At 34.4% G+C, this 13796-nt stretch overlaps 1 protein-coding gene across 1 annotated transcript in view; it reads right to left on the bottom strand.

The window, feature by feature from the left end:
• LOC113097483 (protein sidekick-2-like) overlaps nt 1-11817 on the bottom strand; it is a 72482-nt gene extending 60665 nt beyond the window's left edge. Inside the window, 2 exon segments of the mRNA XM_026262703.1 lie at nt 990-1096; nt 11526-11817. Coding sequence (XP_026118488.1) covers nt 990-1096; nt 11526-11776 — 358 coding nt within the window. The 5' untranslated portion in view covers nt 11777-11817.
• Nucleotides 11818-13796: the final 1979 nt, after the last annotated feature.

Here is a 13796-nt window from a genome sequence, read left to right as displayed (position 1 = left end):
AAAGGTAATTGGATGTCAATTATTGCACAGGTGCTTGAAAAGGAAATGAGGGGAAAAAAATAAGATCTAAGTACTTCCATCTTGAGCAGAAGTGAAGTATCTGCTCATATCCTGATATGAGAGGCCATAATAAGAAGCGATGGACCAATGCATCATTCAGCCTGAATAATTGGACAACAGTTGGCCATTTTTAGATTATTACCATGGGATGCTAACTGCGAGCAAGTGGCAGTTCACAGTTATGTTAGTTCTAAAATCAAGATGACCGTGTCAACTGAAAATAAAACTGGAAATTTTAAGTAAACATTGTTAAAATACACTACTCTTCAAATATCTGAGTAGTATAGATTCATTAAATTTCAACGACAAATCACATTAGTTTACATAAAACTAAAATACACTCTAATTATGTATTTATGTCAACACATTATGTTAGTATTTTAATAACTTTTTATCAAGTATTTGAACAAAGTTAATGATACGTTGTGTGTGCTGAGAGATAAAAACAAACACACTGCAGGAACATAACAGCAAATTAGGCTAAAATGTTTCTATGGATCAAACGAGCAGGAAATGAGGAAGAAGTGGAGCGATCGAACTTTGATAATGATCGAAAACAGCCGAGGAGAGGTCAGTGGGCAGTGAAACTTGAGTCTGGCTCGAAAAACAGGAGACTTGCCACTTGGTTCAAGCGCAGCAGCTGTTGCTCATGCTAAACAGATTATAAAACGGAGGAATGAAATGACTTCTGAGAGAGTGAAGTGATTGGTCGACACAACCTCATCAATCTAATGAGGAAGTTAGAGTGGACCAGCTGTGGCATTGCAGAGGAGCTTTTAATGAAACAGAGGTACGCCACCTCACCAACAGCTGCCGTTCCTGTGAAACACACACACACTAGGGCACAATTTGACCGTCTGGGAACAATCACACATGGACCAACAAACACAGAAATCCAATGAAATTTAAGAGTTACTATGGTTACTCACATGCCACTTGTACTTCGGTCCTCCTCTGTAACAACGCTCCGACTCTGTTCCTCACAATACACCGATAGAAGCCAGCATGCGATCTGTCCAGAGATGGTATCAAATACCTGGGAGAGATAAAACATAGCAGGTTTACTCTTAAGACCACAATAATTAATATGCATGTAGCATGATGTAATGCCCAACTGTCAGAGTGCCTTTCATTAGTGATGCATAAGCGTTTTATGTATATTTTATATGTACAAATGACTTTCATTTATTCTGTCACCACCGTCCTTCTCAAAGCGAACATCTCTGTAATCTGTCAAAACCGTCAGGCTCTCTCACACACTCTTCATTTCAACGTATGCTCCTTATCTTTTATGAAGCACCCCTGGGAGAATATAAATACAGCTATAAAAAATAGATTTTTTTCTATATTCCCATCTCATTGTAATGACCTTGAATTCTTCAGCTTCATTGCAGAATGTTAATGTATTTGCATTATCAGCTTCCCCTCAATAGGTGGCGCTCTAACATACACAATGACTGTGTTTAGTTTTACATTCCTATTCCAGGACCCTAATTACTTATTTTGAAGCAAATATGGCAGAAAACCAACTAAGACCAAAGAACCAATAAGTCCATGTTTGTTTGTTTTTTCAACTATGAAATACTGAATTACACAAAATATGAATCTGACTGTAACACTAAATAATTTATGAAACTCACATTAATGCCTCCATAAAGGCCAGAGCAAGCAAAATGAAAAGAAAAAGGATCAGGTACAGCATGATATCTTTCTTTCTTTATTTAAAGAAATGTATTTATTCAGCAAGGGCCACTAAAAGTGACACTAACAAACTTTACATAAAAAAAAAAAATAATAATAATATATATTTATTTATCGAGGACTATAAAGTTCATATATATATATATATATATATATATATATATATATGAACTTTATAGTCCTCGATAAATAAAATAAATAACAATCCACAAACATTTCAAGCAGCACAAATGTTTCCAGCTTTTGTATTAATAAGAAATTATTCTTGAGCAGCAAATCTGCATGTTAGAATGATTTCTAAAGAATCAAATGACACTGAAAACAAAATTAATGGCTGCTGAAAATTCTGTTTGCAATCACAGGAATACATTTTCATTTTTCTATCATTTTTACTGTCAATCTCACGACCCCAAACTTTTGAAAAGTAGTGTATGCAATCACTAATATTTCTATATACAGTTACACTATAATTTAAGGTGTCCTTGTTACAGTTTAATTATTAATTTACATACTGAGTAATATGAATTAATTAGATGTACAATACTTACTATATGGTCAAGGTTAGGATTAGAGTTTGTCTTAGGGTTACTTGCATGTAATCATGCATAACATATTATTATTTTAATAGTAAGTTAATGTAACGTGTAACAAGGACACCTTAAAGTGAAGTATTACTCTATATAGTTATGTAATTGGCTTAAAAATGTAAAAATGGCACATTTCAAAACTGAATGCAAGCGTGCAGCTTTTCTCTTTTGTGTCCACCAGCTAAAACTTCATTACTTTAATTTACCTCTTATTGTGAAGTGGATGAAATCGGATCATCTTCCAGACCATTTTAATTCAGTCAAACCACATTTTCTCTCAGCCCGACTGACCTGAACTCAAATTAAAATGACCTGGAGGCCCATGGGCCACACATTACCGGGCCAGAACGCTCTCCAGCCTCATGGATCAATGATGGAGAGCGATAAAAGAATGAAACTGCACAGAAATGAGCTGGATAGAAGGAAGGAATGTGAAGAGGGAGAGGGAGATGAGGAAAACACTCTGCGTTTCGATCTAGATGCTTTAAAAAGCCATTGACCTCAGATGGCAATCAATACAAACAATGGAGTAGAGACAGTAAAGAGATCTGTCCAGACACACAGAATGAAACCGAGAGAGAGAGAAGAAGAGAAAGATAATGAGAGAACATAATGCGAAGAAAAAGTCAACAAAAAAAGATGAGGATGACAGAGAGATGGACACAGAAACATGCAAACAAAATGACAAGAAGGGGACAGTGATTGATTAGCCAGAAGCTGTTAGAAGAGGTTTTATTATACCTTTTTAAATATTGGCAATATTAACATAACTGCTACACTGATCACATTTTTTACATATACATTTCAGCCATGCATGGCACTTTTTCTTCACTACTATCCTTAGATTCTTACTTGAAGCCCTTCAAAATTATTTTAAGCCAGAAACATCAAACATGCTCATCTTAAAAGGCCAAGTTATTGCCTGAATAAAAGGCATTTAGAAATAACCGTCCTTCTAAATAAATCAATACATCCAGTCATAAAAATGAGCATCACATATTTGACCAAAAACATGCACCATATAAAGATCTCCGATATATAGAAGAGCTGTGAGAGGCCATCATCTGGTCCCACACTGACTCCAGACCTGTAGAGAGCGACTCAGACTGTGTGGGTGTGGGTGTAATAGAGTGGAATAGGGCTTGAATGACGGGCGTCTTGTTAAAAGTCAAGAGTTGAGGAGAGCTGTTATTAACAGGCTATAATGAAGTATCAAACGATATTAGCGATGAGGTTAGCGGGTTGCCGATCCTGCCAGGCACGGTAAATTGCTTCTTGTGTGAAGTATATTAGCGCTAATGGACTAATTAGGAAGTTTGGGGGGCTGGTGGGGGGTAGACTTTTTAGTCTGATAGCGAGACGAAGCTTCACACATGCCCTGAAACATTTGGTTGCTGTCACCCCTGCAAGCTGCAAATGCTACAAGCAGCTCGACTCTAGATAAAGAGAGAAGATTGTGTTCTGATGATATACACACACACTAACATTTACTAACAAATATAATATTTCAATTGATACTTGAAACCTCACTCCTATGAAAACCTGTGCAGAAATCAATCAAGTTAAATAAAAACCTATAGAACAATGTTTTGTTCTATAGTAGAGTCTCACTTTAAAGCATCAGATGCCCTGTTAAGTTTACTTCCCAGGGCACTCTGAGCCAAATAGACGTACCCATATTCTTACAGGTGGTGCTGGGACTCGGAGTTTAACCTTGCAGAGTTTTGTGACAGATAGAATCCCGGCACGAGAGGCATATATTCAGGGTGACTTCCTCTCTATCTTCCTCTCTCCCGTTCCTTCTTTCTCTAATGAATATAATTAACCTTTAAAGAGCTGTGAGCTTGTGCAGCAGGTTGAGAGAGTCAGTAGGGGCCGGGGCTTCAGACATTGATTGATTGATGCTTCAGCCAACAGAGCGCAATGTCAGGTCCCTTTAATTAGCCTTCCGTTAACAGAGAAGAGAAAAGAGCGAGAAAGCACGGGAGCAAAAAGTAGCAGATGAAGTTCAAACGCCCCTGGCTGAGCCGGCTGACAAACAGACACCCGTCTGGGCTGATGTTGCCTTGGAAACCCATCGCTGTTGGATGAAGTGGTGGTCTGCCGCACCGTGACTTTAACCTATTCGCAGAAGCAATTCAGCAAACTCCTCGAAGATGGCAAAGAAAAAGTTTCCATGAAAAGAAAGAAGAGTATTGATAGTTCGCCTGACTCCAATAGCCTGACTCCTGCTCACAGAATGTTATTTATGCTCACAAACATGCTTATAAAATGCTATGTGGACTTAAATAATTAAAGAGACTATCACTGGCCAGCATTTCTATAGGTCTTGAGATTTTCTGACAGCCTATTGAATTAAATACATTTACATCAGGGAAATCGATGCTGTTGTAAGAACCACACATCAATAGAGATATACTGAAAAGACTTGAATGTATACAGCATAACTAAAGCTCAAGTGCTTTATTTGAGTACTGGCTGGTCTTACCATGGTCCAATATATTAGTATTTTTTATTTTTTTATTAGTAATACTAGTAATTAAAAGTAATTTAATTTAAATAATCTTATCATACACACAAATCTATTTTATAAATTATATTTTAAACATTGACTACTGCTCAAAATATTTTGTACATTTAAATTTAAATTTTAATTGCACTTTTTAAAAACATGATCAAATGTAAAACATCGTTTATAATATTTATAATAAATTATTATAATACATTCAATTATCATAAAGTAAACATTATTATTATAATACTTATTTATTGATGAATATATTATTTGTTATAGATATATTCATTATATGTATAATTTATGTATTAATGAATATTTTTTTTGCTATAGATATATTCAATATATGTATAAAACTATTTCTTATACTATAAATGTGCTTTTACGTTTTTTATAATTTAATGAATAAATATTTAAAACCATTTAAAGAAAGACCTGCTGTAAGCTAAAAGGTTGTTAATAAACTTCATTACCTTCTTCATTAGGAGAAGGAGAAGGAGAAGGAGAAGAAGAAGAAGAAGAAGAAGAAGAAGAAGAAGAAGAAGAAGAAAAAGAAGAAGAAGAAGAAGAAGAAGAAGAAGAAAGAAAATCCACCAAAATCTAAGTTAAAATACTATAGCAAACATCCAGTCAACTTTCCTATGCTCTCAACCTTCTTAAATATATTATACATGCATATTTGCCAATAAACATAATCTATTGTTTTTCTATAGTTTTATATTTAGAGAGAGCGAGCTGACACTGTTAGGCTGTATTATAATTCTATATCCCGCTTGCTACCACAATTCAAATTCTATCCAAATTGAGATGTTGAATTTTAAAACCCATTCTCAATACAGTTCTGAATGGTGCACAACCCTGGCATGAACTGCATACTTATGAACATATTCAACAATGTCTGTAAAGTCAGACTGCAACAGTTCTATCGGGAGGTTACTGGAAACCAGATTATGGATGCACTCATGCATACACAGTTATAACACCAGACGCACAAACACACACACAGTTACACTAAAAGAATGCTGGGTGGAAGTCTCATATTGCAGGTGCAGAAGAGAATCCATTAGCATTGTCTGGACTGAAAGCTCGTCTCAGTAAGCGTGCTGGTATCGGGTCACAGATATCCAGAAGGCATCACAACAGACCACGCTAGTGTTTACATGAATAAAGAGAACAACACAACGCTTCTTCTGCTCCAGTGCTGTCTTTGACATTGCGTGGTTTCAGGCAAGAAGAATGAAAGGAAGAAAGCAGATCTTTTTGTACAGGCCTACGCTGCAGGTGATTCAATTTGCTGGGAGCGAAACGCAACATCGGCTCAGCCTGCAGGCAATGTTACGGGAAGCACTGATAACTTCTGCTGCCTATAGATTAATCAGTGCATATAGTTGATGAATGGCACAGCCTCTCAGTAACCAAACAACAGCGGTACTTGCTGTTATAGTGACACTAATGGCAAGGATGTTGAAATAAGAAAAGGATGTTTGCTTATATAAGAAACAAAGAGAGTTTTTATGGGCATACTAGCGAAGCACTGTTTATTTCAGTACTGGAAAACACTGTACATTGTTTATTTGAATAGCAGTCATTGACTTTAACACAACCGAACTTCTTCAAATTATATTTTTTCACTAAAACCGATCCGGAACAAGGGTGAGTCAATGATGAAAGAACTTTCTTTTTGGGTGACCTATATATTCAAATGAATAGTTAATCCAAAAATAAAAAAATGTATTCATTCTCCAGCCATCGATTGCCATTGCGTCACTTGCTCATCATTGGATCATCTGGAGTGAATGGGTGCCATCGGAGTTAAAACAGCTGATAAAAACATCAACGATCCTCAAATAATCTACAGAGAAAAGCTGCATGTTTGCAAGTGGTTTGTAAATGGTTTTATCAGCTGTTTGGACTAACATTCTGACGGCACCCATTCACTGCAGAGCATCCATCGGTGAGCAAGAGATGTAATCAAAACAAACAAACTTAGAAAAAAAAAACAATCTTATTTGTATCTTGGATAGTCTGAGAGTAAAAGTTCAGCAAATTTCATAATACATAATATAATTAGATTAGCATTGGGTACTCACAATCTTAAATTAATATTTATTTGTGAGTTTCAAATTTCCTAAACATGCACTCCTAAAATCATTGTACCATGTAACTACAGAACTGCGTGAGAAAAATTTCATGTATCGCTACAGCTAGTTAATAGTGTAAATAGAGTGAAAAAACAAAACATATATGGCATAACAGTGTTTTATAGGATCTTTCATTGAATTTCTGAGGGAATGCTCAGTGGGAACTTATCGCTGCCATCCTCCAGACAAGACAAATTAATGCACTGAACTCCAGTTAATTTGTGCAGATTCGGTGTGAAATTGTCCCTGTTAATATGAAAATATGGTCTGAGAGTCAGCCATGAGAGAAACTTGTTTACTGAGATTTCAGCACAAGAAATTGAAACCAGAGAGTGCAAACTGGAGAGAAGAACCAAATGCCTTAAAATATTTCTGCAGGAAATTAATCTAAAATGCTAGGTTTGTCTGCTTTGTCTTTCGATTCATCTCTTAAAGCAGAATTATTATGATCCAAGGCCTTCAGAAACTACAAAAAGTAATAGTTTTCTATGCTAATTTTACATCAATTTTTCCTCAGTAGCCATTTCATCAGTCTTCAGTTTCTTAATCCTTTAAAAATCATTCTAATTTGCTGAATCTGTTTTGAAAAAATAAAATCTTATTAATACTTTGAAAACTTTCCTACTTTTTTTCAGGATTGCTTGATGAATAGAGTTGAAAACATTTATTAACTGATTTGTTTAAGCATTTATTATGAACAGAAATCTTTTTAACATCTTTACTGTCACTTTTGTTCATTTTAAGGCATCCTTGCTGAATAAGAGCAATGATGACTTTCAAAAAAAATAAAAAAAATAAATATATATATATATATATATATATATATATATATATATATATATATATATATATATATATATATATATATATATATATATATATATATATGAAGGTAAACTAATTAACTTTTTAATAGAAATTTTAAAAGTTTAAGAAAAAAATAATTTCTCCTTTCATTGGCTGGCAAAACATAATGTCAGAGTGCTTAACAAAACGGTATTTTTATTAAACTAAATCTATGATAGACTCAATTGCCTTTTCATTTTAAGATGGAGTAGGCAAAATGATTTTAATATTGGAAAAATTACACAATCATATTTAAATTCTGCATTTAATCCAGCGAGGCACTTGACAGTGTCAAACAGACCCAGAATGCATGCCTGAGCTGATGTCATTAGCGCCACAGTAACAGAGTCAGCTGAGCTGGCGTTAGAGAACAACACTACTGCCAGACAACAATTGATTGAGCTCATTTGGGAAAGTCTCCTTTGCGTACGAGAGAAGCACACACACACACACACACAATTATGTGTCAGGGGGCTGGAAAGGTCATTGTAAGAGCTGGGATGCTTTTAAATGACGATTCATCACTATTTCTCCTGCATAGAAGAGTATGCATGGCCAAATTACCATTTGGCTTTGCTGACTTAACCACTTTTGCATTGCTTCGCATGTCATAGGGGAGGACGCCAGTGACACTGATGTCCCTTACAAAGACAAGTCTGTACAAATGTCCGAAAACTGGGTTTCAGTTGGGTTTCTTATGTATTACAGTAGGAAGTCTTAGTCCTGATCCATGATACTGACCTTTGATTATCTCCTTGATCTCTAGATCGTGTCCTAATCAAGCATAAGAAGAAACACTACATGTGCACAACATAAAATAAATTGTGTAAATAAAATATGAAAAAAATAAATAAATAAAGTGATAAAATAAGTGAAATTTATTAAAACATTAAATATTAAATTAAAATAAGATTAAAAAAAGTTATGTTCATTTATCACTTTATATACATAGAAATATACATAGCCAGAAGTCATTATATATAATTGACATATATAGATATTTTGAGATTGAAACATGTTTATATACATATCATTATACAATTAAGGTCCACATTCTGATGAAGAAATCATTCTAAAAAAACAAAAAAACAATTATATATATATATATATATATATATATATATATATATATATATATATATATGCGCTGTTATATTCTGGATATGCTGCATACTATTTATTTATTTTATTTTATTATTTGCCATTCATTTTTAGCAATTATGTTCAGTAATTTAGTCAAATCATTAATTCACAGCATCCCAAAGTGAAATTAAATGGATTTTGTTTATGGTACAGTAGGTCTTTATATATATATATATATATATATATATATATATATATATATAAATTTATTTTAGATGTTCTTTTTTTCCATGACTTTCTGTGTCTCAAAGCACTTTTTAATAATTTTTCAAAACTTTCTGTCTCAAAGCGCTTGCTATTAATTTGGATGACAAACAAGTAGATTATGGTTTGCATAAATAGATATGGATACCTTTGACTTTAGAAAAACAAACTCCTTTTATGTTCAAAAGAAGAAAGAAAGTCATACAAGATTGGAATGACATTTTATTTTTGAGTGAAACCTTTAAGCTGAATATGCATGTGCATATTGATTATTGGAAAGAGCTCAACTGTAACTAACTTTAAGCAATATTAACGCAAACATGAGAAGAGATGGAGTAGATTGGAAGCCTCAGAAAAGCACAGTGACCAGCAAACCATCTGTATCCCGCCATGTCCCTCGCTCTAATCAGCCAGTTTTATCTTTTTAATTAAAACTCCATTCACCACATCTCCAGAGTTTACATTATATTCGGAGGATAGTTAATTAAAAAAAAGTCTGAATTGGATGACCTGAACACATTTGATGGCAGATACAATCGTCTTTAAAAGTGAATTCCTGCTTTTCAACACCGAATAATTATTCTTTTGAATCTTTGCCTCACAAAATAAAGACGGAACAATTTATGTGTCATCACATTCCTGCTTTTCTAATCACAAGTACTATTATAAGAATTATAACCTAATAAAACTAATATTTTATCATATTGGTTACTTCCATTTCTAGGGAAAGATTTTATTGGTTTTTGATGAGATGGGGAAATATAGCTTAAAAAAGTGCCATATCGATGCTCTACTTAAAGGGATAGTTCACCTAAAAAATAACATTTTCTGTTATCATTTATTCATCTTCATGTCATTCCAAAGCTACAGTAAATAACTTAACCCATTTAATGATTTTTTTTTTCTTTTTTTTTTTCTGTCTTATAAGACGATGGGGTCCAAAACAACACTGAACTTCCTTTTTATGGACAAAGTATACAAATACATTTTTCTAAATATAATATTTTGTGTTCTGTTGAAGAAAGATGGATATACATATTTGGAAGAACATGAGGGTGATTTATTAATTTAAGTAAACTGAAAATAAAATCTTATATTCTTTAAATGTTATTCTCAACAGGAATCATTTGGTATGATTTGACTTTGCCTGGGTTATTTTATAATTTATATTCGTCTTAGTACTACTACTGCATATATGAAAGGTCTGAAAGAGACCAAAACACATCAGAGCAACCCTTTAATAAAAAATAAACTATAAATAAATAAAAATAATAAATAATAAAATAAATATTAAAAATAAGTAAATAAACAACAACAAAAACAAAGAAACATACAGTATATGTAACACACAGCACATTTATAATATATATATATATATATATATATATATATATATATATATATATATATATATATATATATATATATATATATATATATATATATATATATATATATATATATAATTATATATATGTATATATAATTATTTTAAAACATACAAAATATTAATCCTTGTTTATGAATACTGAAATTATGGAATTCATTTTTTTTATTTAAGTGTATTAAATTGTCATTAATGATATTATGTTATCAGTTACATCTACAGTATTGCAGTTTTTCTCAGTCGCTTTGGTACATTTCTCAAATAATACTTGACATTTGCAAAACAGTAAGTGCATTTCTCAAAACAACTCGTACAAATAGCAAAACACCATGGATTACCAGCAAAAGCCTTAGTTCATCTCTCAAAAATAAATGTCTGTGTCAATGAACATATCAGCATCAGAATGACAAGTCCTTGTGTCATTGTTCACAAACAAGATAGTCAAAATGCTTAGTCATGTTGTCAATTTAACAGTGTACCATGTTAGTATTACCTGATGTAAACTAAGGCAACAGTTTGAATGACAGTGTATTGAAGAGTATGCCGTATGCTTATATATCCATATATCTAAAAGTACACATTTACACATTACTGTATGTGGGATATTGATTGAAAGAGACTGGATAGAATTCAGTCTAATTGCAGTTTATTCATTTGCGAATAAATTCTAACATTTAGTTCATTTCTGTGTGACTTCTGCCGCCAACTTTTTTTAATAGAATGCAGAATGTTAAACAAGTCTACACTTTAAATATGTGCATTTTATGCAAGTAAATGTTCCGCACTAATACATACATATTAGCAACAAAAACCGGCTGGCTAAATCAAACCACGTTTCTGTCAATGTAAACTACATGGGTCTCCAGTGTAGACAGTTCTGATTATATCAGAAGCGATCTGGCTAGTAAATCAGTTTCATGCATGCATGAAAACACACTGACCTGTACTCCAGCGAGAACCGCGTGATCTCTGTGTCATTGTGGATCCATTTAAACTCCAAAGGCCAGCTCCCCTCGGCCATACAGGTCAGAACCAACCGGTTCCTCTCCAGGTGCAACTGACTCGGCACAGGCTCTGTTTTAAAGTATGGAGGAACATCATCTGCAGGAAGATATAAAGAAAGAGAGAGAATGTTAGAAAGTGGGAATTGCTTCTCAAAGAAAACACTGTTTGACCTGCAGCAGGTAAACATGACCAGCTCATGCTCACAGACACTTGCTGTATCGTGCCCTCAGCCAGCTGCTGATATTAGCACATAGAATTTTAATTTCTTCACATCAATTTATTATTATTATTTTTTATTATTGTTACGTGCTGTTATGTCCATTTGGGAATTCTGTGATGTGCTGCCCATGCCTTACTGCAATTGCCCCTTGTGGGATTACTAAACTAAACTGAACTGAACTAAACTAAACTATAATAGAAAGATGCTGGGAGCAGATGGAGCTGATATCCCATTCCTGTAGGAGCACGAATATCAGGAGAGCTATCAACAGATAGCCTGGTTACTTTCAACACACAGAACCAGCGAACTGCAATTTTGATTCTGAGCCTAATCATCGTTGTAAATATAGACCAAATTAATTGAGCGGTTGGATAATACAATTAAGAGATTGAATGATAATCAAGCATTAAAATTAAACTGTCAAAATGATCTATTAGGCAGACGGTTTGTGGTATCTCTCTAGTTTCACTAAACCAAGTTTTGGCCCCTCGACTGAGAACAAAAGTAATAGGGAAGTGAATACAGATTTAGCATATTTCCATTACGTTCTTCACTGTTGAGTAATTATGTATGAATGGGTACAGATGTAGTTGTTAAATATTAGAGATAGATAGATAGATAGATAGATAGATAGATAGATAGATAGATAGATAGATAGATAGATAGATAGATAGATAGATAGATAGATAGATAGATAGATAGATAGATAGATGTAGTGCCCTTTTTAACTTTGAAGTTTATACATTTAATGAAACAGCTTCAAAAACCAATGCAAACTTCTTTTCTTACTAAGTGCAATGTGAAATGGGTCACACTAGACCCAAGCACACACATATGAGCCCAAATAATTGTGCATACTTCAAAAACTATTTCACACGTTCTATGATTCAGGATGCATCAATTCTAATCTTGCATACCATTTAAGGATGGATAGCATGCAAATTAGGGTTCAACCACTGTAAAGTCTTAAATACAAGAGGGTTGATGATGTAGAAGCCGGTTAGAGGAAAAAACAGGCTAGACGAGGAGGAGGAGGAGGGGCATTAATGTGATGCACGGCTTGGGATATTCACAAAGTTTTATGAAAATGAGGTGGAAGGATTCACGCATGAGAGATTTGATTAGACGGGTGAGGCTAATTGTTCCCAAGCGTTTCGAACTCCACTTTTATCTCAGATAGAGAGATAAAGATGCAGACAGTGATAGAAAGAGAGACCGAGAACGAGTGAGACAGTTAAAACAGGCAGAAGACATTGATCATCGATGAGTATCAGGGCTCGTGTTTCTCCCTCTCATTAGAGAACAAATGATCTGGTTGACTAAAAGCCTTAATGATCCGTCAATGGAGCTAACAAACACCCTGATGGGTCTCCGAGGGGCCGAGCGGAGCGGAGATACAGCAGTAAGATCACAGAGCCTCTATTACTAATGCAGTAAATGGCAGAAAAGAGGGGATAATGCTTTATTGTAACCTTACATAAGTGGACCAGTAACAAGTGCTCTGGGACCAAATTGTGTAAATTGTACAGGGGCTTATGGGACGCATATCTTAATAGACAGATACAAAAGTGGAAAGAGGCTTTCGAAAAAAAAATGTTGTCAGATTACCACTGCAAGTCTTCAGATAAAAACGACCTTAATGGGCGCTGGCGTCAGATGAAGATGGTGAAAAGCTGTAAATTCTACAAATTGTTTTACAAAAGCCTGTTGGAGGGGTTAGAGACAGAAGGTTGTATGCTCTCAGAAGACACACTGCAATTACGGGCTCTTTGCTTCTCCTGTGCTTGTTATCGTGAGTGTGCAGAAGAACGAAAGGGGTCAGACGGGGTTTCCCGGGGGGCCACGGTAGTTGTTTTGGCGACAGGTTGTCGAGGAGCCAAAAGGGGTCTGGTGGCTGGTGTCACAAAAGGCCCGGCACAAGCTCTACACGGAGAATTACACTTCTTAACTCATTAACGAGTATCTCACACACACACATGCGCGTACA

The sequence above is a fragment of the Carassius auratus genome, unplaced genomic scaffold, assembly GCF_003368295.1.
Source record: "Carassius auratus strain Wakin unplaced genomic scaffold, ASM336829v1 scaf_tig00216315, whole genome shotgun sequence".
Lineage (NCBI taxonomy): Eukaryota > Metazoa > Chordata > Actinopteri > Cypriniformes > Cyprinidae > Carassius > Carassius auratus.
Note: the sequence above shows the minus strand (reverse complement) of the source record. Positions and strands in the feature narration are given on the sequence as shown.